Source organism: Myotis myotis, unplaced genomic scaffold (assembly GCF_014108235.1).
Source record: "Myotis myotis isolate mMyoMyo1 unplaced genomic scaffold, mMyoMyo1.p scaffold_m19_p_1, whole genome shotgun sequence".
In the NCBI taxonomy this organism is placed as follows: Eukaryota; Metazoa; Chordata; class Mammalia; order Chiroptera; family Vespertilionidae; genus Myotis; species Myotis myotis.
This window is the reverse complement of record NW_023416313.1, coordinates 160,717,888-160,743,944: the sequence shown is the minus strand read 5'-3', so window position 1 is coordinate 160,743,944 and position 26,057 is coordinate 160,717,888. Positions and strand designations below refer to the sequence as shown.

At 43.7% G+C, this 26,057-nt stretch overlaps 1 protein-coding gene across 4 annotated transcripts in view; it reads right to left on the bottom strand.

Moving 5' to 3' along the window:
- Positions 1–20,650, bottom strand: part of CAPN3 (calpain 3) — a 51,057-nt gene extending 30,407 nt beyond the window's left edge. For all 4 annotated transcript variants that reach the window (XM_036298750.1, XM_036298759.1, XM_036298768.1 and 1 more), the window contains exon 1: positions 20,056–20,650. In XM_036298750.1, the coding sequence (XP_036154643.1) occupies positions 20,056–20,364 (309 nt within the window). In that variant the 5' untranslated portion in view covers positions 20,365–20,650. The remainder of the gene's footprint in view (positions 1–20,055) is intronic.
- Between the last annotated feature and the right edge of the window lie 5,407 nt (positions 20,651–26,057).

Here is a 26,057-nt window from a genome sequence, read left to right as displayed (position 1 = left end):
TGTCTCATTCACTCCAATGGGCCAGCTTGGAGTGCACCCCCCTGCCTTGCAGACCACTAACCTAGACAGTTCCTTGCCTGCTCTGCGTGCAGTGAACCTTTTGGGGTTACCAGAGCCTCCCTGCAGGGAGAGGCTCTGGTCCTGCATGTCCCCAATATGTTTATCTATTCGGCGGAAACAAATGGGCTCCTCGGCTGCACAGTAAAGTGTCCTTGAGCTCATGGCTTCACCCTATGAGGAGTCTGACTGGTCAGCGTGAACCTTCTGTTTAAACAGAAGTGGCCCGTCACTCATGACCCAGCCTTACCTGAGAGGTTCGAAAGGCAAGGCTCCAGACCCCTGCAGCCTCCTGTTTCCTAACTGTTCACCATCTTGCACAGATCTCTCCTTGAAAAGGTGAGCTTTAGTATTATTTTTTTTTAAGGAGAGAATTAATGATTTTTACTTTTTAAAATATATTTTATTGATTTTTTTTACAGAGAGGAAGGGAGAGGGATAGAGAGTTAGAAACATCGATTGGCTGCCTCCTGCACACTCCCCTACTGGGGATGTGCCCGAAATCAAGGTACATGCCCTTGACCGGACTCGAATCTGGGACCCTTGAGTCCGCAGGCCGACGCTCTATCCACTGAGCCAAACCAGTTAGGGCAAGCCTTAGTATTCTTAACCCCACTCTCCCATCCCCAGAATACCCGCTCTTAAGAAGAGACATGATAATCAATTATATTTACTATTTTACTATAAATTTAAGTCAGTGCATTAGCTCTCTTAAAGGTATTGACAGTTTCAGGGACCTATGAAATATTATAATCATCTCTAACTCAGGAACAGAACATGACATCCATTTCAGGAGGAAGCAGGAAGGCATTCTGAGGACACTTGGGCAGGAGAACCTTGATAAAGCCACCTGCTCAGAGTGAGGATCCATTGCCTCAGGCTCTGGACCACTTGACCTCCTGCCCCCAGGAGCTGTCTGTTGAAGCATCAAAGCTCCCATCCCGCCCTGACCAGTTTGGCTCAGTGGATAGAGCGTCGGCCTGCAGACTGAAGGGTCCAGTGTTCGATTCCGGCCAAGGGCATGTGCTTTGGTTGCGGGCACATCCCCAGTCTGGCGTATGCAAGAGGCAGATGATCGATGTTTCTCTCATCGATGTTTCTGGCTCTCTGTCCCTCTCCTTTCCTCTCTGTAAAATAATCAATAAAATATATATTTTTAAAAAAGCTCCCATCCCTACCTTTGGTCTTTTCCATGTGATGGCCTTCATCTTGGTTTTCTGGCTCAGCTCATGGGAACCCAGGGCCTGAACACCAGCTGGGAACACATTGTCTTCAAAGAGGCACTTCTGAGCCAGACAGCGTTGTTTGAGAATGACAAAATCCTGCCCCTCAAACCTGAGGGGCTGTGTGACAGTGCCCTCTCCGCCTCTCCTGCCCCTCTCCCGGATCACACGCTCACAGAAGAATCCTGGCAGCATGTAGGGCATGGTGATGGCTCAGGGAGTGGAGCTGGGCCTTCACCACACCCTCAGTCCAGGCCTAATCCTCTCGTGAATGGGTTGGAGCCTATTTAGCCTTCCACCCTCAGTAGCGCGATGCAAATGAACGCAGCCCAGAGCGAGGCTGTGGTCAGAGTCAGCAGCTTGGGCTGGAGGCCCCTGAGCCCACAGTCAAGGGGCAACACCAGGCCAGTTGGAGAGCCAGCAAAGGGAGAGAGAGCCAGGGACAACCCCAGGACAGGCCACAATAGCCTGTAGATCTTTAGGGTACCTCCCTCAGCCTTGCTGGGATTATATATTTACTTATTTATTATATATTTTTGTTGATTTCAGAGAGGAAGGGAGAGGGAGAGAGAGATAGAAACATCAATGATGAGAGGGAATCATTGATTGGCTGCCTCCTGCACGCCCCCTACTGAGGATCGAGCCCGCAACCAGGGCACGTGCCCTTGACCCGTATTGAACCTGGGACCCTTAAGTCTGCAGGCCACGCTCTGCCCACTGAGCCAAACGAGCTAGGGCTGGGATTCTTTTTTAAATAGTTCTTTTTTTAAATATATTTTATTGATTTTTTTTACAGAGAGGAAGGGAGAGAGATAGAGAGTTAGAAACATCAATGAGAGGGAAATATCGATCAGCTGCCTCCTGCACATCACCTACTGGGGATGTGCCCGCAACCCAGGTACATGCCCTTGACCAGAATCGAACCTGGGACCTTTCAGTCCGCAGGCCAACGCTCTATCCACTGAGCCAAACCAGTTTCGGCTGGGATTCTTTTTTAAAAAGAGAAAATATAGTTACAGAGAAGCTTACCCTGCCTCAGCAAAAGGCAATCCCGCCTTTGACACTGGTGGCCAATGGGATATAGCATGAGGCCTTCAAAACATGCTGTATACACTAATCCTATACAGGCTGCTGAATGCATAGAAGGAATCTGCCCCAAGCCATTGTCTGAGGTTAATGAAGCTTTCATTCTCCTGATGTCCCTGCCCCATCCCCCCAAATACCTTGCCTGGCCTCTAATCTGCTAGCGCAGCGGTTCTCAACCTGTGAGTCGTGACCCTTTGGGGGTCGAATGACCCTTTCACAGGGGTCGCCTAAGACCATCGGAAAACACATATATAATTACATATTGTTTTTGTGATTAATCACTGTGCTTTAATTATGTTCAATTTGTAACAATGAAAATACATCCTGTATATCAGATATTTACATTATGATTCATAACAGTAGCAAAATTACAGTTATGAAGTAGCAATGAAAATAATTTTATGGTTGGGGGTCACCACAACATGAGGAACTATTTTAAAGGGTCGCGGCATTAGGAAGGTTGAGAACCACTGTGCTAGAGGGACCAAGAAGGTAGGTGACTCAACCTCAGATGAAAGTCCCCGTTAGAGTGGGCCCCAGTGGCAGTGAACAGACATCCACAGTTGCAAATTCAGGACCTATGAGGCAGAGAATGTGATGGGTGGCGAAGGAGGATAAATGTGTGTCAGAATTATATTCACAAGAAAGCTCAGCCTTTTCAAAGTTTCACCATGCATCAACGGGCAGTGCTGAGTGAGAGCCGGGAGCTGATGCAAGTGGAACCTCAGGTCTGGCAGCCTGCCCACTCCTGTCGGCCTTCGTCTATTCTGTGCTTCTCAAAGTGTGGGCTATGGACTACCAACATCGGAATCACCTGGGATGTCAGTTTAAAATGCAGATTCCGAAGGCTCATTCCAGACCCAAGGATTCAAATACTTTTGCTAAGAGTCTGGGTCTTTGCAATTTAAATGAGAATACCAGGAGATTCTTATGTCCACTAGAGTCTGAAACCATGACTTTAGCATTACAGGGTACTATAAAAGCTCAAAATAATTTTTTAAAATTTCTTATTTTTAAATTTTTATTTGTTGGTTTGAGAGAGAGGAAGGGAGGGAGAGAGAGAGAGAGAGAGAGAGAGAGAGAGATCAATTTGTTGTTCCACTTATTTTTGCATTCATTGGTTGATTCTTGTATGTGCCATGACCAGGGATCAAACTCACAACCTTGGCATATGGGGACGATGCTCTAACCAACTGAGCTTCAGGCCAAGGCAAAATAATTTTTGAAGTCAGTTCTTTTCTTTTTAATATATTTTTATTGACTTCAGGGAGAAAGGGAAAGAGAGAGAGAGAGAGAGAGAGAGAGAGAGAGAGAGAGAGAGAGAGAGAGAGAGAGAAACATCAATTATGAGAGAGAATCCTTAAATCAGCTGTCCTGCATGACCCACACTGGGGACCGAGCCCGCAACCCGGGCATGTGCCCTGACCAGGAATTGAACTGTGACCTTTTTCTTCATAGGTTGATGTTCAACCACTGAGCCACACTGGCTGGGCAAGATCAGTTATTTAAAAACAGTTATTTTTGTTCAGTTTATACATGAACAAGGTTTTAAAAAATACAAAATACAAAAGTACATAGAAAAATAGCAGCCTCCTGCCCTGCAAAATCCTCACCACCTGCAAATCTCTCTCCTTAGAGACAGACACTTTCAAATTTTTTAGCTCATTCTTCTGGTGTTTACTGCTATATTTCTAAATACAATGCTTATATTATTACTTTTTAATTTATTATTTTTAGCAAGTATCAATAGAATTCCTATTTGGTGAGTGAGATTTAGGCTTCTCACATTATACTGTGTCCACAATCTTCCCCAAATAGTTATATCATACATTTTGGTAAAATTAAAATTCAGTGTTTTTTTAGTATTATTAGGAAAATATTGTTTACTTTTTAGCTAGGTGGTATCCTGTGTTATATTTCCTTTCTGTATAAATGTTTCCTTTTACTTATTCCTTTAAAAATATATATATATTTACATTTTTTCCTTTTAAGATATTACAAATGTGTCCTTATCCCCCCAATGTCCCCTTTTCCCCCCAATCCTGCCCTCACCCTCACCCCCTGCTAAAAATAAATTTTTTATTGATTTCAGAGAGGAAGGGAGAGAGAGGATATAAACATCAATGTTGAGAGAGAATCATTGATCAGCTGCCTCCTGCACACCCTCTACTGGGGATTGAGCCCGTAATCTGGCATGTGCCCTTGACGGGAATCATACCCAGGACCCTTCAGTCCGTAGGCCAACACTCTATCCACTGAGCCAAACCAGCTAGGGCTAACTGCTTTTATTTTTGAAGCAGAATTCAATTAAGTTTCACACATTGAAATGTAATAATTGGATTAGGTGATGTTGAAGTGAGAATTAGTGAACTGGAAGCTAGATCAGGAGAAGTCACTTAACATGCCATACAGAGAATCAAGGAGATGGGAATTTTTTTTTTTAAAGGAAAAAGAAGAAAAAGAGGTTAAGATATATGTGAGATAAAGCCAGGTAAGTTCTGCATATATCTAATTGAAGTTTTAGAAGAAGATAATAGAAAATATGGGGAGAATTAATATTCCAAGAGATTTTCTACAATTGATCAATGAGTTCAATCCTCAAAACCAAGAATCCTAAGCAGGAAAGATGTAAAGCAATATATGTTTAGACATAACAAAGTGATATTGCAGAATACCACAGACAGAGAGAAGATCTTAAAAGCAGTCTAAGAGAAAAGGCATATGGCCTATTACAGGAATGCAGCTACTAGAAATTATAGTGTAAGGTAGGAGACAGTACTGAGAATCAACCAAGAATTGATTACTCAGGAAAACTATTTCAAAAGTGAAAGCAAATTGCATACAAATAAAAATTGAAATGCTTATTATAAGTAGACACTCACTAAAGAAACTTCTAAACAATGTACTTTAGGAAAAAGTAAAATTATTCTGGAAGGAGAAGTCAAAGACTCGAGATGGAACAGTAAGCAAGGAAAGTGGTAAACGAGTAAATCTAAGCAAATATTGACTGTTAAAAATATTATTTTATAATTTTTGAGATTGAAAAATGAAGATAGAGCTAACATTCTGATAAACAATGGCACATTAGCTATGGGAGGAGTACTTGGGATTAAAATGATATATGGTCTTCATATTATTTATGAGAAAAATAAAACTATTGACCAATTTCAGGTTTTATCAAAATAATAGGTATTTCAACAATTTAGGCAACTACAGAAAAAACATAGTCAATAACTTCCAAATTATAGGAAGAAAAAAAATGAAAGAAAACACTTTTTTTTTAAAAATATATTTTATTGATTTTTTACAGAGAGGAAGGGAGAGAGATAGAGAGAGTTAGAAACATCGATGAGAGAGAAACATCGATCAGCTGCCTCCTGCACATCTCCTATTGGGGATGTGCCCGCAACCCAGGTACATGCCCTTGACCGGAATCGAACCTGGGACCCTTCAGTCCGCAGGCTGACGCTCTATCCACTGAGCCAAACCGGTTTCGGCGAAAGAAAACACTTTTAATCAATTTTTAAAAAACAGGCATAAGGGGGAAAAAAGGAACATTAAAAAAAGCAATACAAACAGAAAGGGTTATGGTAAATGGTGGAAATAAATTCAAAATATATCAATGCTCAGAATCAATGCAAACAGACTAAAATCTCCAGTTAAAAGACAAAAGGTTTTCAGACTGGATTTTTAAAAAGAGTTATAAATAGTTTATAATACAGTGGGGCCTTGACTTACGAGTTTAATTCCCTCCGAGGGAAACCAAGATGGCGGCATAGGTTAACGCCGGAGATCGCTGCCTCAAACAACCACTTCAGAGATATAACTAAAGGACAGAACGGACATCACCCAGAACCACGGGAAGGCTGGCTGAGTGGAAATTCTACAGCTAGGAAGAAAGAGAATATCATACCCAGACTCAGAGGAGGTGCAGTGCTGAAGTGAAATACTCAGGTGCGGAGTGCGCGCAGAGCGGGCTGGCGGCGGAGGGCGCGGTTGTTGTTTTCAATCGGGAGGGAGTTTCAGACTCTGAGCTCCAGATCCGGGCGAGTCTCTGGGGACCGAGACTCAAACGGGAGAAACGGGACTGTCTGGCTTCGGTTGGAACTGGAAGGCAGCTTTCTCTCCGAGGTTTGCAGCCATTGCTGGGGCTCTGAGAGGCAGAGCCCCTGGGGAAGGAACTGAGAGTCGCCATAACTGCTTGTTCCGCCCGCCCTGTAGATCCCCGGGGACCCGCCCCGCCCAAGCCCTGCACAGAACCATTTGCCGGATAGCCTCAGGCAAACGCTAGATTAGCACCGCCCTAGAGATCCAGCACAGAAGCCCTCCCACTACAGACACAGCCGACTCTCATAGCCAGTTAGCCTGGAGGTCAAATCACCCCGGTATTGCCGACATCAATCAAGGCTTAAAGGCAACAAGACTGCGGACAAAGGCCACTAGGGGGTGCACCAAGAAAGCATAAAAAATGCGGAGACAAAGAAACAGGACAAAACTGTCAATGGAGGATATTGAGTTCAGAACCACACTTTTAAGGTCTCTTAAGAACTGTCTACAAGCTGCCGATAAACTTATTAAGGCCCTCGAAAAGACTGGTGAGACCGCCGATAAATGTAGTGAGATCCTCAAGAAATCTAATGAGACCCTCGATGTTGTGATAAAGAACCAACTAGAAATTAAGCATACACTGACTGAAATAAAGAATATTATACAGACACCCAACAGCAGACCAGAGGAGCGCAAGAATCAAGTCAAAGATTCGAAATGCGAAGAAGCAAAAAACACCCAACTGGAAAAGCAAAATGAAAAAAGAATCCGAAAATATGAAGATAGTGTAAGGAGCCTCTGGGACAGCTTCAAGCGCACCAACATCAGAATTATAGGGGTGCCAGAGGATGAGAGAGAGCAAGATATTGAAAACCTATTTAAAGAAATAATGACAGAAAACTTCCCCCACCTGGTGAAAGAAATAGACCTACAGGTCCAGGAAGCACAGAGAACCCCAAACAAAAGGAATCCAAAGAGGACCACACCAAGACACATCATAATTAAAATGCCAAGAGCAAAAGACAAAGAGAGAATCTTAAAAGCAGCAAGAGAAAGAAACCCAGTTACCTACAAGGGAATACCCATACGACTGTCAGCTGATTTCTCAACAGAAACTTTGCAGGCCAGAAGGGAGTGGCAAGAAATATTCAAAGTGATGAATACCAAGAACCTACAACCAAGATTACTTTATCCAGCAAAGCTATCATTCAGAATTGAAGGTCAGATAAAGAGCTTCACAGATAAGGAAAAGCTAAAGGAGTTCATCACCACCAAACCAGTATTATATGAAATGCTGAAAGGTATCCTTTAAGCAGAGGAAGAAGAAAAAAAAAAGGTAAAGATACAAATTATGAACAACAAATATGCATCTATCAATAAGTGAATCTAAGAATCAAGTGAATAAATAATCTGGTGATCATAATAGAATCAGGGACATAGAAAGGGAATGGACTGACTATTCTTGGGGGGGAAAGGGGTGTGGGAGATGCGGGAAGAGACTGGACAAAAATCGTGCACCTATGGAAGAGGACAGTGGGTGGGGAGTGAGGGCGGAGGGTGGGGCGGGAGCTGGGAGGAGGGGAGTTATGGGGGAAGAAAAAGAGGAACAAATGTAATAATCTGAACAATAAAGATTTAATTAAAAAAAAAAATTCCCTCCGAGACCGAGCTCATTAAGGCGCTCGTTAAGGAGCTCGTTAACTCAAATCACTCTATCAACTCAATGCAAAAAATCTGCGGAGAGACAGCTGGTATCTCAAAAAACTCGTTTGTCGGGACACTCGTAAGTCAAGGCCCCACTGTAAATACGCCAAAGACATCGGGACATAGAAATGTTGGAAGTAAAAGAAGAAAAAAAATATATATATATATATATATATATATATATATATATATATATATTTATATGGCAAAAACTTGCCCCCAAAGCTTGAATACCTACATTAATATCTAACAACATTGACTTGAGAGAGAGAGAGAGGAAAAAAAAAGCACAAAAACAAACACACATAAAACCCACAAAACTTTCTTAGAGTTAAAAAGGGTCATTACAAATTCCTAGAAAAATAAATATTACTACTGTATCAAAAAGAAAAACAATTTCAAATGATCCCATGGTTTTTGAAGAGGTTGCATCAATAAATAAAAATATTTTAAGAAAATACTGGCAAAATTCTACTAAATATTTAAGGAACATATAGTTTTCATCTTACTACAATCTATTTCACAGAATAAAAGAAGAAACATTCCCCACTCATTTTATGAGGCTGGTGTAACCTTGACAACATAATAGGACAGCACAAGAAAGAGAAATAAAAGGCCAGTCTCATTAACTATATATGCAAAAGCTTAAATAAAAAATTTTCAAAACAAAATTTAGTGATGTGCAAAAAAGATATACATTCTGCCTTGGCCTGTTTGGCTCAGTGGTTGGAGCATTGGCCTATGGACTGAAGGACCTCAGGTTAGATTTCTGGTCAAGAGCACGTGCCTGAGTTGCAGGTTCAATCCTCAGCCCAGTTGGGGCATGGGTGGGAAGCAACCAACCGATGTGTCTCTCTCACTTCAATGTTTCTCTCCCTCTCTCCCCTCCCCTCCTCCCTCCCTTCCACTCTGCCTGAAAATCAATGGAAAAAAATATCCCCGGGTGAGGATTAAAGAAAAAATAATAATACATTCTAAGTTTGGTTTATTCTAGAATGCAAGGGGGTCAACCTTGGAAAACTATTAACGTAATTGTTTAAAGGAGGCAAACCACAGGATTTTCTCAAGTAATGCCGAAAAAGTATTTGATAAAGTTCAACAATCCTTATTTTATTTCTTTTCCATTTATGATTTAAAAAACATTCTTAGAAAAGCAGGAATAGAGGGGAACTTCTTAATGATAAATTGTACCTACAAATAAATCTACAGTAAATATACTCAACAATGAAGCATTAAGAATATCCCCTTTATTTATTTTTTTTTAAAAAATATATTCCATTGATTTTTTTACAGAGAGGAAGGGAGAAGGATAGAGAGTCAGAAACATCCATCAGCTGCCTCCTGCACATACCCCACTGGGGATGTGCTGGCAACCAAGGTACATGCCCTTGGTCGGAATCGAACCTGGGACCCTTCAGTCTGCAGGCTGACTCTCTATCCACTGAACCAAACCAGTTAGAGCAAGAATATCCCCTTTAAATGTGGGAACCAGATGAAGATTCCTGTCAGCTCCTTTGTTATTAACATTATTCTGGAGGGCTTAACTAGCACAATAACACAAGCACTAGGCTGGTGAATACAGTTATGCATAATGTACTGCGCAACTCACCTAACTACAGAAACATAGAGGCTATAGCCCAATAACTTGGGATCTGCAATCAAATTATTATTATTTTTTAAAATATATTTTATTGATTTTTTACAAAGAGGAAGGGAGAGAGATAGAGAGCTAGAAACATCGATGAGAGAGAAACATCGATCAGCTGCCTCCTGCACATCTCTTACTGGGGATGTGCCCGCAACCCAGGCACACGCCCTTGACCGGAATCGAACCTGGGACCCTTTAGTCCGCAGGCCGACGCTCTATCCACTGAGCCAAACCGGTTTCGGCGGCAATCAAATTATTAGAATTATTAAGAATTTATAAGATAAGAGTCAAATGAATATTTATGCTTGAGAAATCTAGTACAATTTTAAGGAAGATGCCATTTATAAAAATAACAACAACAAAAGATACCTAGGAAAAAATCTGACAAAGATATTCAAGACCTTTACAGTAAAAAGCAAAACAAAAACAAAAACTTGATTGAAAGATACACTAATGGAGACCTATTTAAATGGAGGGACATCCCTTCTTCATGGATAAGAAGATTCAATATTGTCGAGATGTGCATTCTTCTACATTGATTCAATGTCATCTCAGTGAAAATCCCCACACTAGTTTTTGTGAAACTCAACACTCTGTTTCTAAAATCTAAAGGGAAAGGCAAAGAGTCAGGTAAAGCTAAACAATACTGAAGAAGAAAAATAAGTTGGAAGGACTTGCTCTACTGGATGTCAAGATTTATTGGCATGAGATGTGGCATTGGCACAAAAATAGACAAATAAATGCAAATAAAACACAATAGAGGGTGGAAACAGAACTACACATTGATAGAACTTGATTTATTTAAAAGTGGTATTGCAAAACAGTGGAGGAAGGGTTGTCTTTTAAATAAATTGTGCTGGCACCTTTAAAAATCCATATGGAAAACAACAAAATGTGATCCATATTTTTATATTATATGCATAACTCATTTCCAGTTGGATTATAGACCCAAATATAAAAGCAGAAAAATAAAGTTTCTAAATGATAATAAAGAAGAATGACTTCAGTTTAAGAAAAACTTTAGCAGAACACATAAAGCACTAACCATAAAGGAAAAAATAATAAATTAAGAATTAATTTAGAACTTTTAATTAAGAATTTTTTAAAATTAAAAATACCTTTAAGAGAGTGAAAAGGCAATTCAATAAGTGATTAGTATCAGGATATCTAAAGAATACCTACAATTTAAGTTGAAAAAGACAAACAACTCAATAGAAAAATGAGCTAAAGAACATGGACAGCATGATAACAAATGGTCAGGAAATACATAAGTGTATAAAAAGATGCTCTGACTTATTTATAATCAAGGAAATGCATCTTTTCATACATTTCTTGCCTCTTTCTGTTCCTGCCTGTCCCATCGTACTGCTGTTATTTCAGTATGTTCACCATGATGTCTAGAGCTCTGTCCCCGTCATGACCTGAGGAGGAGCTGCTGTCTTTTGGATGTAATGAAAGGCAGTCCTAAAAGTTATTTATAGAATTGTCCCTTTCACCAACACTTACGCCTGCTCCCCTCCACCCCCAGGATGGCACTGTCAGGATTCTTTGCTGAGTAGAAAGAGGGAGGGCTGGCTCTCAATTAATTGGGCACCTCATTTTGCCTTTCAATTACCATCATCACTATTTACTGACTCATTGTGCTAAGCAAGTCATATACAAACATCTCATTCGATTCTTAAACAACTCTATGAGGAAGAAGCTTTTATTTTCTTTTCACAGGTGAGGAAACTGAGGCCCAGGCATGGTCAGTAACTTGCCTGAGGTTACATTGTTAAGAGGTGGAGTTGGGATTTGAATCAAGTTTGTCTGACCTTTAAAGCCTGTGCACTTCGTCCTTGTTATACTTGCGCCCTTTGCTGCCTGTGCTAATAGTAATTGCTGCCTTCCCTTGAGCACCTGCTAGGACTTTATGGATGCTGGCTCAGAACAGCCACAAGACAAAACAGCATTATCCCATGATGACACTTAGAGAGTAAGTAATTTGACTTGCTAGTGGCAGAGCCAGGGCTCCGGCCAGGTTTGTTTGGTTCTCAATCCAGCCGTCTTAGCCACTCTGCACAATGCCCCCAGTTCTTCCTCTTTGCGGCCAGCCTAGGGATCCCACTTCTCTCTAAACTGTCTGACAGAAGATGACTCTCTAAAACAGATTACAAGCAGACCTCCTGCCACGCCGAATTCACTGGAAAGAAAAATAATGTCCCTGAGAGAAGAAGCTACACAGGGACTGTGCCCTGTGCCCTAAGGACAGAGGGCTCACTGGCACAGCCTGGGTGTTCCTGTACTTCTGTTCCCTTCCTCTCATCTCACACTGGCATGGAGTAACTTATTTTGTGTCAACCTAGATTTCTTCTTTCAGAACTGAGTAACAGGTCGAGCGAACTCTTAGCTGGGAAGATGCACGGGGCGGAGTGTTAATTATAGAGTCCACGGGGCACAGGGAAGATGCCATCAGAGCAGGAGACCTTTGCGTCAGCGCGGGTTGCAGGAGGTTTCCAACTTAAGAGCGCTGATGTAACGGCCAAGCACTGGGTCCTAGGAAGTTGGGGGTCAGCTATCCGCTACATTTCACCCCTTTTCTTTAACTCCATTTCAGGCTAAAAGGAACCTGGCTCCTTAAAGAAATGATTCATTCCAGGTCTGGGGCAAGAACTAGACAAAATGAGCCCGGACCACTGCGTTGTGGCCCGAAAACAAAGACGCTATTCAAGACGAATGGGGTCATGTCAATGATACAGGTCACTTATGGGCTGGGCGGGGCTGTTCCCACTGTTCAAAGACTGGTCAATTTAAACATCAAAAAGAATAATGACTGGAATGGACTAAAATGTGTTGCCGTGTTTCATACTGTTCACACTCTGGAGTATTGTTTCGAGTTGGGATATTTAAGAACACAGAGCACGTGGGAAATACAGGCCATTCTCTTTGCTCATAGTAGCTACGTTCTATAAAGCTGCTGTGAACACTGACTTAGTGAATACCGAGCTGTTGCTCCTGGAGGAAACACAGGACTAGGTTCCTGGGAGTCCCTCTGATCACACATTTTCATCAACGGATAATTACACAGCCTTATGTTATGTGTGTTTTTGTTTAAAGATGCCTGATCCACTATATATTATTGATTCATTAGCATTGTTCTTACAGCCAACAGCACCGTATTAATGCCTGCCTGAAGCTTATCTAACACCCACATGTTCTCCCTCGGGCACACCATATCCTTCTTGAACTCAGGAACACCAGACAGCACTTCAGCACTAGGCTCGGGGGACATTTTAGACAGAGAAATCACCAACAAGAAGCACATGCATATGAAAAATGTGACACTAAATAGACTGAGAAGGACTGAGATAAGAAGGCAGAGCGTCGCTTTGTTTGACTTCAGTTGGGAACCTGCTCTTAGGGTGAGTCAAATTTTCCACTGCCCTACACACGCCCACAAATGACCGCGGTACTGACTGTGGGGTTGCAAGGACATTTTAGTGAGTAGTGAGTTCACAAGTATCCATGAATAATGAGGATCGACTAAATATGGATCGTAGCACAGACCTCCCCAGCGTTGGGAAAAAAATCATACCTAGGGAGTAAAGTTAGAGGGCTCTATGAGTATTCGAGCTGAAAAGCAAGTAAAGGAAGGATGACGTTATTCACGAGTAGGGAGAATTATCATATAGAGGAAATCAGCCGGCTCTATTTCGCTGTCTTCTGGTTCTGAGCTAGAGATAATGTGCTAAAATTGTGGCTGCAAGAGTTCTGGCTAGAAATAAGGATGACTTTTCAGACTGTGAAAGATACTAACTAATGGTTATTGAAGGAGACGGGGCATCCCCTTATCTGAAATAGCTGAAAGAAGCAGTTCCCAAACATTTTTAATCTTATGATGTATAAGAGTTTTTAATAGCAGTTTTAAACCCATATTCCTGTGTTCTGGGAGAATGTAATAAACTTCTAATAGTTCCGATGGTGATTACTTAAAGTTGAAGGTTGGATGAAAATGGTAAAGCAAGCGTCAGCTTCTCTTCAGCAGAATGCTGCCCAGGTGTTAGCCGGGGCCTCCCAGTTCCTTGGAGAGGTTGCACCCCCACTTCATGGCCTCTGAGAAGGCAGGGCCTCCTCACCCTACCAGGGTTCAGTGGGTTCCTGGCAGTTTGCTTCTTTCTGCTTCCTTCTTTCTCTCCACCCCTGTGCTTTCCACACTCTGACTTCCGGGTGCGTTGGCTCAGTCCTGCCTGTAAAAATCAAGGTACTAACTTCCGCCCTTTACCCCAAAGTTACTTGCCTCAGGCATTTCACATTTCATCATCAGTAAAGACTTTTGAGGTCAAGGGAGGGATGACACTGGGGCGCGTGGCCTCCTGCCCTGTGCCCCCCATCCCTCTTTGGTTTCTGGTTCTCCTCCTTTTATAAGTAAACGGCAATTCAATTTTTTTCTCCATAGAAAACAATCATGTTCACCCCCAGAGAGAAATTACTTTTTCTGTAATCTCAAGTATCTTCCTAACTTTTCCTTATGAGTTTCCCTCTTGAAGAGAGAAATGGAAGAGTCTGCCATGCTAAGGGTTCACATTTGTTAAGCACATTTGGCTAAAAAGGTGCAAAAAAATCAAAGATAATCTTGCACTAGTAACAAGGCCTCATCTGAAGAATGTGATGATTCCCCCTCCCCCCACTAGTGTAAGAGTCCTGGACAAGGGGGGAGTTGGTCCTGCCTGCATGGTGACGACGCAGAAAGGGGCAGAAGGCCAAGTCAGACAGCACAAAACCCAGCAGGAATGGTTGAGTCCATGATAGGCAGTGGGGGCGAAAGAATTGGTTTGGGAAGAGAAGTAGGAAGGAGATGGCAGAACTGTGTTAAATAACAAAGGGGTCTTATTTGTTTTCTTTTTCTTTTTTTTAAAGTATATTTTTATTGATTCCAGAGAGGAAGGGTGAGGGAGAGAGAGATAGAAACATCAATGATGAGAGAGAATCATGGATCAGCTGCCTCCTGTACACCCCACACTGGGGATTGAGCCCCCAACCTGGGCCTGTGCCCTGACCAGAAATCGAACCGTGACCTCCAGGTTCATAGGTTGATGCTCAACCACTGAGCCACGCCGGCCGGGCTTATTTTTCCATTCTAAAGCACCCCCCTCACATTTTAGTATCTCTGAAGTTGTGATGCATCTTACATTAAAAGCTCCCTTCAGTTGCATTCAGCTGGGTGGCGGTCATGACTTTCTTTGGACACCTGATAAGATCAGGAAAGTACCAGTACTCAAACCTTCTAGACTTGGTGAAATATGGTTCATGTGGAATTGCAGCTTGGGAAACTCACATAAACTCTATCCTTAAAAAGAGTCTAATGCAAGAGATTTCCAGGTATGAGAACTATAGGGAATAAAGTCACTTGCTTGGAATACAAAGAGGCTGCTGTCTGTCCGGGAGAAGGTTTCCTCAGGTCCAGGTGTTGGCAGAGGGGGCTAGTTGACCCAGGTTGTGGGGAAGAACAGGGCCAAGAACCAGGTTAGACCAACCACGCAAAGCACAGCGGCATATGGGGCTGTAATCATAACAACAGCAAAGGGGGAAGGCACACACCGGAGAAATGTGGGTGAAGACGAGACCCAGCTCTGACCTAGCAAAAGGTGGGCCTGATAGAGGGAGGCGAGGGGAAGAGGTGGGTTAGGCAGCCTATGACCTGGAGGCCCAGTAACTGCCAACAAAGTATAAAGCACTGGATCTGAAGATAAGGGAAGGTGGTAGATTCTCCCAACCCCCAACAGCCAATGGAAACAGAAAGCTGGGCTAAAAGTTGCAAAGAGAAAATGCAGCGTCCCAGCTTTCAGCCCCAGGAGCTTGGAGGGCAGAGGAGGGAGAGCAGGTTTCCTAGGGGAAGAGCTGGGGGAGAAATGGAGGTGTTTGGTACTTGCATTTCCATAATAAAACACACATTTCCGTATTTAATGTGAATGACTGGAATTGTCTTAAAGAACAAGCAGTCACGTGCCCATGAGGGGCCTGTTCACATAGATACCCTCACGTTTGGTTGGATTGATTCATTTAGATCAAGCATGAAGTACTCATATTGCTGTAGTTAGCTGTTTGTTTTTTTAAAAAAATCCTCACCTGAAGATATTCTTTCCATTGTTTTTTTAGAGAGAGTGGGAGATAGGGAGGGAGGGGGAAGAGGGAGACAGAGAGAGAAACATTGATATGAGAGAGACACATTGGCTGGTTGCTTCCTACATGACCCCTGACCAGGGCCAAGGATGTAACTTGCAATCCAGGTAGGTGCCCTTGATTGGGTATTGAACCCGAGACCTTTCAGTGTGTGAGCCAATGCTGTAACTGCTGAGCTATACCAGCCAGGGCTGTTGATTGGTCCTGGACACAAATTAAGCTGGAAAGATGTGTTGCCTCTTTTGGAGACTGCACAGCAAATGCAGGCGGTGATAAAACTGCACAACATGTTTACGGGGCACTCATTCATGTGCCAGGCACCCTTTACGCCTTGGGTGTGCATTAACTCATTTAATCTCCACAACAACTTTATGAGGTAGGTTCTTCTGTTATGATTATACCCCATTTTTCAGATGGGGACCTTATGGCAAAGAGAAAAATATGTGATGATGATTACCCAAGTGTTAAGTAGCAGGGCCAGGACTTGAACGTGGGTGAGACTGGGCTCTTAGCCACTGCGCTATTCTATCTCCAGCCCACAGAGCCTGCTGCTTCCGGGGGCCAAACCCTGAGGTGTCCTCCAATGCCTGTTGTAGCTTGTGGAGGCCCAATAAATGCCACCTCATTTCCATGCCTGAGTTTTGAACCAGAAGAGGAATAGGTATCAGTGTAGAGCAGGAGGGAGTCCAAAATGCCACATTTATTGTTGATAAATCTGATATTGGCTTCTAAGTCCCAGAACTAGATAGATTTTATTATTAAGCGCTGGGGCCAGATGGCCTGAGTTCAAATGTCAACTCCACCCTTACTAGGTGGGAGATCTGCAGCAAGTTATTTAACCCATCTGAGACCCAGCTTCCTCATTTGTAAAGTGGGGACAATACTAATACTCACCCCACAGGGTTGTTGTGAAGATGAAATGAGGTAATATAAGGAAGCCCTTAAAGTAATTACTGTCATACCAGGAGTTCTCAATCGAGACTGGTTGTTATCATTACCTTTCACCAGCAGTAGTGGCAGGTGGCCCAGGCCCCCTGCAGGGCTCCCTATGGGACCTGCCTCAGAAAAACTTGGCAGGAGGAGGAGCAGGTAGATTGCTCCCAGGAGGAAAAAAGGAAGAAAAAGACTGGGTTTCGCAGGCCAGGCTCTCTTTACAAATCCACCCAGGGGAGGAGAGAGGCCAGCAGTGTTGTGTGACTGAAGCCGCCCACCGCACAGAACGACACACATGATCCCCCCACATCTGTCCCCAGTGATACTGGGCAAGAATCATCAGTCTCCCAGAAGCTCTGTTCTAGAAGCCATTCTTCCCCACCCAGGGGTTTGTCCTTAAGAAAATGTGGCTTAACGATTGGGAAGTATTATGTGGGAAGTATTTTGTTTGCTTTCTGCTCCTAGAAACAGATCACGTTAGAAAAGGGGGAGGAATCAGATTGTTTGGCCTGCAGACGCACTGCACGATGTTCTCTAACAGAGGAGGAGAGGCAGTGAGGTAGCTCAGGTCAGCAGGTGAGATTACAGGTGGCCCGAGTCTATCTTCTTTTAGGAGGGAAGGATTGGAAGTGCAGCATGTTATCCTAACTAGAATTATTGCTGGTTGTGAATAGCTTTGCCCTCCTCCTCCTCCTCATCTGATCGGAATAAGTAATACTTTATTGTGAAAAAAAAATCATACTGGTTTCCAATGATTCTGTGCATTAGATTGTAAAAGCAGGAAGGGCCTCTCATAGGACACAGTCTCCTTTCCAGAATGCTCAAGGCTGGCCAACGTCCCTACACCTCTGGAGCACATGAAAACGTGTGTCCCCGAAGAGTGCTCTCCCTTCAGAAAGTTCTGAAGTCATTCCTGTTTTTCAACTTCAATCAACGTGTGTGACTATAGATAAGTCATTTGCTCTTTCTGGATCTTAACAGATGGGGCGCGAAACACGAGAAAACGCATGAGTGGTCCTTAACAGATGGCGCTGGGAACATGAGAAAACTTGTGAACGGTCCTTAACAGATGGGGCGCGAAACACGAGAAAACTCGTGAGCAGTACGCAATGTGTTAATCACTTCACCCGTCTGTCTGTGAGGGCGCTAGACCACATCTCTAAGATTCATTCCAACTCTGACCTTTTCTAATTCTGTATGCTAATTTATGCTAATAAACCCGATAGGCAGTGTTTTCCTGATCTTAACCTCAGGGGAAAGGTGCATTTTAACCAAGAGTGGGCTTTGCTGCCTGGACCTTTAGCAACAGTAGAAAATTCAGGACTTTTGGTGGTGGTGGGAGCACAGCCTGGGACAGACAGGTGTGTCAGTGCTCCTCATGTCACACTGATGCTGACAGTATAACTTTAGGACTGATCTAGAGCTTAGTATAACAGAACCTTAAAACATTTTTATTAATATGTAAGTCTAGCTTTTAAGGCTAAAATCCACCAATGATGCTACTAAAAACAGTATGTTTTTTGGCCTTTTCTCTGCAGCAGGGTTGGAAAACACTTTTAGGACCTCCCAGCCTTGGCAGGCAGGGCTGCCTTAACTCTCGGGGTCAGCGCCTTCAGATGTGGGGTTTCCTTCACCTGAAGCCGAGGACTGCCTGAAGGCCTGGCCCGTTGCTGGGTAGGAGGGCTCAGAGATGAACAGGAATGGCCCTGCTCTCAGAAGATGGGCAACAGACAGGAGCAAGCTTGAAGGAAGGGATACTTGAACAGAGTTTTGGAGAGAAGGTAAGGAGGAGCAAGTGAGGTAAAAATGAGGGCATTCCAGACAGATGGACAGACAGCATGAGCAAAGGCCTCCGGGTATGAGAAGACTTGGAACAACAGAGCAGCTGAGTATGTCAGGGTCCAAGGGGAGAGGGTGGAGATGAGATGCACAGGTGGACAGGGCCAGCTTTCGAATGGCCTGTATCTCCCCTAAGAGGTTTGGACTTATCCTGAAGGCATGGTGGCGGGTGTGTGTGTGTGTGTGTGTGTGTGTGTGTGTGTGTGTGTGACATGTCTAGTACCCTAGCAGCAGGGCAGCAACTGGGTTAAAGAATAAAGTTCTTTCAAGTCCTCACTTCTAAACTGAGGGCCCTGGGGCTAGTCCTGGGCCTTACCACAGAGTCATCAGCAGAGGAAAGGAGCCTGTGGAACACACAAGGTGAGAACAGGGTTGTTGGATATTTCATCTCAGGTTAAAAATAAAAACATGGCTAATGAATTGCACTGGGCCTCAGCTTAACTTGATCAAACTACTCAATAGCTTTGGGCCTCAGAGTAAATGGTTTCTCCCTGAACCAGGGGCGCTTCCCTTGGCTTATGGTCCCTGAACATTAGCTCCGGACAGTCACTCTTGTTCAATGCCCACCTTCCCCTCAGGACTCCAGGCTCCAGGAAAGCAGGAATTTTTGTCTTCTTTCCTCACTGCTGTCTCCCCAGTTTGGGCTCTAGTCTAGTAGATACTCAGTAAATTTTCTTGAATTAAGAACAAGAGTCATACTGGAGGTTATGATTGAATATGATTTTCCTCCTGGCAGCTCACTGTAAATGACACCCGGAGCTGGAAGTGTCTGCTAGAAGAGAAAGGGTTTAAATCTGAGCTGTCATGTGCTCACTGGATATACTCCACTCTGACGTGCCTTTATGTCCTCATTTGTGAGGTGAGGTATATGGACAAAACAATTGCTAGGGTTTCTCCTTCTAACCCTAACATTTTATGCATGAAACAGTAGCCTTTGCCTGCCACTCTCCCCTCTCCGTGGCTTCCATGCTTCAGAAAGACATGGCTGCTGGCAAACCAAAGAACATCATGACTGCCGCCCAAGAAATTGAAGGAATCTTATAAAAGTGCAAGATATTCAAGCATGCCAGATCTGGGTGGTTGGAATATGCTCTGGGAAAGGAATATTTATTTTATAGGATAAATTAAACTGAGTTCCAATCACTTTTATAAAAAGCAAAATGTTTTTCAGAGAGAGAGAGAGAGAGAGAGAGAGAGAGAGAAAGAGAGGAGCAGCCCTGCCTCACCGAGGACTGAGCCTGGCAGAGCTGCAGCCAGGCCCCTTCCCCCAGCCCATGTGCACGGTGGAGCTGTGGGAGGTGCTCAGAGGGAGGACTTCTCTGAGGCAAGAACCCAACCAGTAACCAGCAAGCTACTCACCGGAGGTCTCTTCCAGACGAACTGGATGGGAAACTTCTGGCTATAGAAGAGGGAGGTCTCATCCGGTGGGAACTCAGGATCCACATAAAGAACCTTCTTCTCTAGACATTTCTTATGAAGCTGCTCAAATGTCTTCTCTTTCACTCCAATGATAGGAAAATTGCGGCTGATGATGGCTGAATAGATGCCACTTGGGTTAGCGCCCCCGGCCTCAGTGGTCTTGCCCTGGGCCGGAAGGGGAACCGGCCCTGGGGACTTGGGCTCAGCCCCTGTCTGTGGGGCCACAGACGGGCTAATGACTGTTGGCATGGCAGGCAATCGTGGAAGGAAGAGATTTTTAAAGAAAACAAGTTACAGCTACCTTCAAGGAAAGGAAGCCACTGCAAAGGGGAAGTTGGAGTGATTCTGTCATCTGAGAGAAAAATGTCCACATCCAATTCAAAGTCCATCAGAAGGTCGTCCAGCTTGCGTTCATCTTAAAAACTGAGCTGTGATCCCAAAGTCATATGTTTTCCTGAGGAAGGAGCAGTAAAGGATTTATGCCCCGATTTTTTACCTGGGGGGCTCCTACCAGCAGCATATACGCCAGACGGAAAGAAAGTGAGGCTAGTGTTTCAGTGGCCTGGAGAAGCTTGAACCAGGAAAACTAAAAATAGACATGAAAAAAGATCCCGAGTATGAAAGCAAGAGTGAGGCTAGCGTGCAGCTCTCCTGCGTGGCAGAGAGAGAGAGATCCGGCGAGGACGTATACATGCGGTGTTAAGTGCTGGTGCTGTCAGGGGATGAAAGGGAAACATTTGAGTAAGCTGCACACTGAAAATTAGCAAAGAACTTCTGACGCATTATTGAGTTGGCCATTATACAGACCATCAAACTACTGGTTACCAAGTTATTGGAAAACTTTATTGAAAAAAAGCTAACAAGAGTGAGATGCTCAATTCTAGGAGAATAGGCATTTCTAAGGGCATCCATTTTACTTACTTTCTAAAACTCTAGGATATCAGAACATTTCAATTGGATTTGGTATATCTTCTGGAATGTTCTGGTGTTAGCATTGAGTGGAGCTATCTGAGTGGAGGACTCGGCAAAGTCCTCTCAGTTGTCTCTTCTTGCCCACTCGACCTAGCCACCTCTTGTCTATCCCCACCCCCAAAATAAACACTGGGACCAAGTCTGTTACAAAGGGTGCATCTGAATAGACATTATCCAGGTACACCACGTCAGTCATCTGAGTCAGGGTTGGATACTGAACCAGGCTGGTGGTCAGGTTCCGGCGTGTCATACGGAAAGAGTTGGTCTCAGGGCTCTTAGATGAGAGCGCAGTGGCTCTGGGAAAGGGAAGTGCCTGCCTGGCCTCCGCCTTGTCTTTAACCCACAGTGACTGCTGCTCAGACTGTAAGGAGATGGCCACATTCCAGGTGTGGCTCAGTGGATGCTTGCCCCAGACTGCAGCCCAGCCTGTTCCCTGAGGTCAGAGGCTAAGGTGGGGAGCGACAGCTGCAATCGGAGTACAACCAGGCTCTTGATCGCTGGGGTTGCAGTTTTGAGGATCCCTGTGTCTGGAGTGGCACCTGTAGGAACCATCCGCCTATCCCCCTGGCCCTCTGAGGAAATGCCCGGAGACCTCTGCTCTCTTGGAGAGGCAGACAGAGGAGGGCGGCCTCGGGATGCTGACTGCTGAGGTGCATGCCTGGGCCTGCTGTTCACTGGCTGTGCCTGTGTAATGTTAGGTGACTTATTTCTTCCTCGTTTCCTATGTCTCATTTTCTCACCTATAAAATGGGAATAATAATAGTCATTCTGCTATGCAGTTGTAAAAATTAAGTTAATTTATGTAAAACATGTAAAATAGTGTCAGCATTGTCTTAAGCACTCAATAAATGTTGTTAGAGATGACTTGCATTTAATAGCACTTTGAGGTTAGATGAGGTTGAGTGACAGCCACTCATTGGTGCAAATCAGCACTCACTCTATGAGCAGGAACGTTTTCCACGTGTACAGCACCGGGATGGGTGCAGTCTGCCAGGATCCTGTGGTCGCAGGTCTCCAATCAGAGGCATGTCTCTCTGCCGGCACTAAAGGAGCCTCTGAAAAGAATGTCTTCCACCCTCAAACTCACCAATGGCATGGAAGGCAAAGAGGGGTGGGGTGGGTAGTTTTCTTCTCCATCATCGTACATTTGAGTCCCAGCTCAGTGCTCTGCCTGTCCCACCTTGAAATTCACAGCAGTGACCCACATTTTATTGTTTCTGTTTATTGAGCTTCCTGTCTGCCCACAAGACTGTAAGTTTTGTGAAGGTGAGAACGGGTCCCTATTCCACCCTCAGAGTTGAGTATATGTAGAAGGCTCTTAATAAATACGTGTTGCATACCTGCTGAATGAAATTTCCCTATGTGAGGAGAGATTTCTTACATTTTTTTTTTTTTACTTTATTGTTTAAAGTATTACAAATTTCTGATTGCTTCGCCAACACAATGGAAGTTTCTCGGCTGATACGCCCCTGGGGGAGCAGCTGCCTCTGGGCCACACACTCTTTGATCTTTCTTTTCTCAGCTGTCTAAGCCAGCTCCATCTGTTAGCAACTGAGGTAAGTGTGTGACAGAATGAATCTCTTATCATAGCAGGATGGGAATATCAATTCAAACACACAGAGTGCAAAGAACTATTCATTTTGCTCTACCAATTGCTGTGGATAAAACACCCTCTCAGATTAGCAGGTCCAAAATCAAGTTTTATCCAGCTACCTGGCTGTAGAAATGCACACTGTCAGGGAGAAATCCAATCTGAGCCCATGAACAAAGGGCAGATAAGCACATAAACAGCTGCACATTTCAATTCCCAGAAGCCTCTTCAAGGATAAAGAACTAGTTTTATAACTTATTTTAGCTAGGGTCATGCAATATTTATGGCTGGAATGATTTCTATTAGAACAACAAGGCCAATTAATGGCTCCATATTACTGTCTTTTCCACCAATAATTATTTCTTTGATTCAACAACTGTTGGAAGCAATGTATCTGCTTATAATTATAATACCTACCATTCAATAAGTGCCTAGTATAAGCTAGCCACAATCACAGAGTTTAAAAAAATTTTAGGGGGTGGGAATGGCTGGGGAGAGGTTCAGTGGGGGGGTGGGGGGGAAGGAGACATATATAATACTTTAAACAATAAAGAAAAAATATTTTTAAATTTTAGAGTAATTTTTAAAAAAATATATTTTATTGATTTTTTACAGAGAGGAAGGGAAAGGGATAGAGAGTTAGAAACATCCATGAGAGAGAAACATCCATCAGCTGCCTCCTGCACACCCCCTACTGGGGATGTGCCCGCAACCAAGCTACATGCCCCTGATCAGAATCGAACCTGGGACTCTTCAGTCCACAGGCCGACGCTCCAGCCAGAGCCAAACAGGTCAGGGCATTGAGTAATTTTAGATTTACAAAAGTGTTACAAAGATAGAATAGAGTTCCTGTATACCATTCACCCAACTTCCCCTAATGTTTACACCTTATATAACTATGGTACAATCATCAAAATGAAGAAATTAGTGTTGGTATAATTCTATTAACTAAACTATAAGACTATTTTGATTTCTTTGTACTTCCAAGAAGGTTTTTTATTTCCTTCGGTTGCAGGATCCAAATTAGGATCCTGAATTGCATTTATCATGTCTCCTTATTGTCCTTCAATCTCTAACAAATCCAGTCTTTCTCTCTCATGACCTTCGCACTTTTGAAGAGTACTTGCCAGTTATATTGTAGAATGTCCCTTAACTTGAATTGTCTGATATTTTTCACATGATTAGACTAAGTTATAGATTTGGGGGAAGAGTATCACAGAGGTAATGTGCCCTTCTCATTAAATCATATCTGGAGGTACATGATATTGATGTGTTTTATTACAGGTGACATCAACCTGGATTACTTGGCTAAGGTGGTATCTATCAAGTTTCTCCAACGTGAAGTTACCATTTTTTTTCCTTTCCATTTTACGACTGAGGAAACGTGAGATATCTGCTGTTATTTCACAGTTAAGTCACGGAAAACTCGATGAGTTTTAGAGATTAGCTCTTTAACAAATGAGGAAACCAAGGCCTAGAGAGATGAAAGGACATGGCAAAGATCACTCAAGCAGGTTCATCGCAGAACCAAACTGGACCCCAGGTCTCTTGATTTCCAGTGAAGGAGTAAATGCATGATGAAGACTCCAGTAACATGAAATAGGATCTTTGCCTGTAAACAGTCAGCGCTTCCCTTCCCCTCACTCCGATTGGAGAGAAAACTAATACCATCAGCCCTGCTGGAGACGACTGTCAGGACGCAGCTGCCTCATTCTGGCAGGCCTTGCTGTGGCTCTGTAGGCTTTAACACGGCTGGTCATAGGACAGGCAGATCTGGTATCAGAGGCCAGCGTCTCCTTTATTTCTCCTAGAATGCTAGTTATATGGCCTCATTGACTGTGGCTAATGTGTTTCCAGTGGAGCTGCTGTTGACTATTCCCTGGGCTGAGAAATTTAGTCTAGAGCAGCGGTCGCCAACTGGTGGCCCACGGACCACTGGTGGCCCATGAGGTCCGAAAGGTTGGCGACTGCTGGTCTAGAGTGCCCCTGTTGGACTTAGGCAGGACATTCCAAGGGTTTGGTAGATGGAAATCTTAAAAGCAGAGTGAAATGCCTGACAGTGTGATAGGAATTCCATTACTAAGAAGGCTTTTAGGTAGGATGGTCAATTATAAGCTAAAAACCATTCAGCTCCAGATAATTATGTGTTTTGACTGTGTTTCTGCTATCATTATAATACCCTGTTACTGAAAGAGATGGGGGAAAAAAGGAATTCTGCACAGAGACCAAACTCCAGAACTGCAGTCTCCCCTCCAGCTTTAGTGATCTGACTGGCGAGTTTTAGTTAATCAGGATACAAGGCTCAGGGCAACTGTAAGGCGAACCCACGGGGACAAGCTGTGCTTTCTGCTCTAGAGAACCTTTAGGCGAATGCCGCATCTGGGATTGGCCCTGGCCATGCTGACACCTGGGTCCATGACCATGAAGTTTACTGAGTTCTGAAGTGAGCTGTAGCCCAGAACAGAATTAATCCTGTGGGTCTATCTTAAATAGAGGCAGCCTCTTTGGGCAGGCAATGTCTCAGTACCTAGTCTAAGTGGAACCTACATGCTGGTTTCACTTCTATCAGGAACTGACCACCCCAGGTCCACCAGAGCCAGGGTCTGCAGGATGACCTAGACCTGGGGCAAGAAGGAAGGTGACCAAACTGGCCTTCCAAATGTATGAAGGACTTTCCCTGGCCACTACCCAGGGTTTCTGCCCTAAATGAATGCCCACCATAAACATGTGTTCTTTTCTAGTCTATTTCTTAGTGTAAATACCCTTCTGAAGACTCTCCGGCCAGCTCCTGTGGTCAGACGTCTCTCTAGTGCAGCAGCACATAGTGCTACCACAGCGCAGGTGGGTGGGGTCAGGAGCTATGGCCTGGTGCTCAGAGGATGGCATCCTGTGAGGTAGAGGATCTGGCTTGGCTCAGCATTCTCAGGTAAGGAACAGTTGATCTGATGAAGATTATGAAGCAGTCTGCAGCATCAGAGATAAAGGTATTTTCTTGTACTGGGGTTCATAATTAACTCAATTTTTTCATCCTATTCACATGCCGTAGCTTATAAGCCTTAAACCAAACGTTTAAAAGATACCAGATATAGAGAACTGCCCAGCAACATTGCTTTTAAACTTCTTGTTTTAAAATAGTTTAAAACTTATAGGAAAGTTGAAAATAGAGTCTAGAGGGTTCCTGTACACCCTTCACCCAGATTCTTCAATTGTAATATTTTAACACATTTTGCCTATTTTCTCTCTTTGTCTCTGTCTCTGGCTCATACATACATAAATTTTTTCGGAGACACTTGGGAGTAAGTTAGAGATATAATGGCCTTTAATCCATAATACTTTGGTACATATTTCCTAAAAACAGGGAAATTCTTCTATATAATCA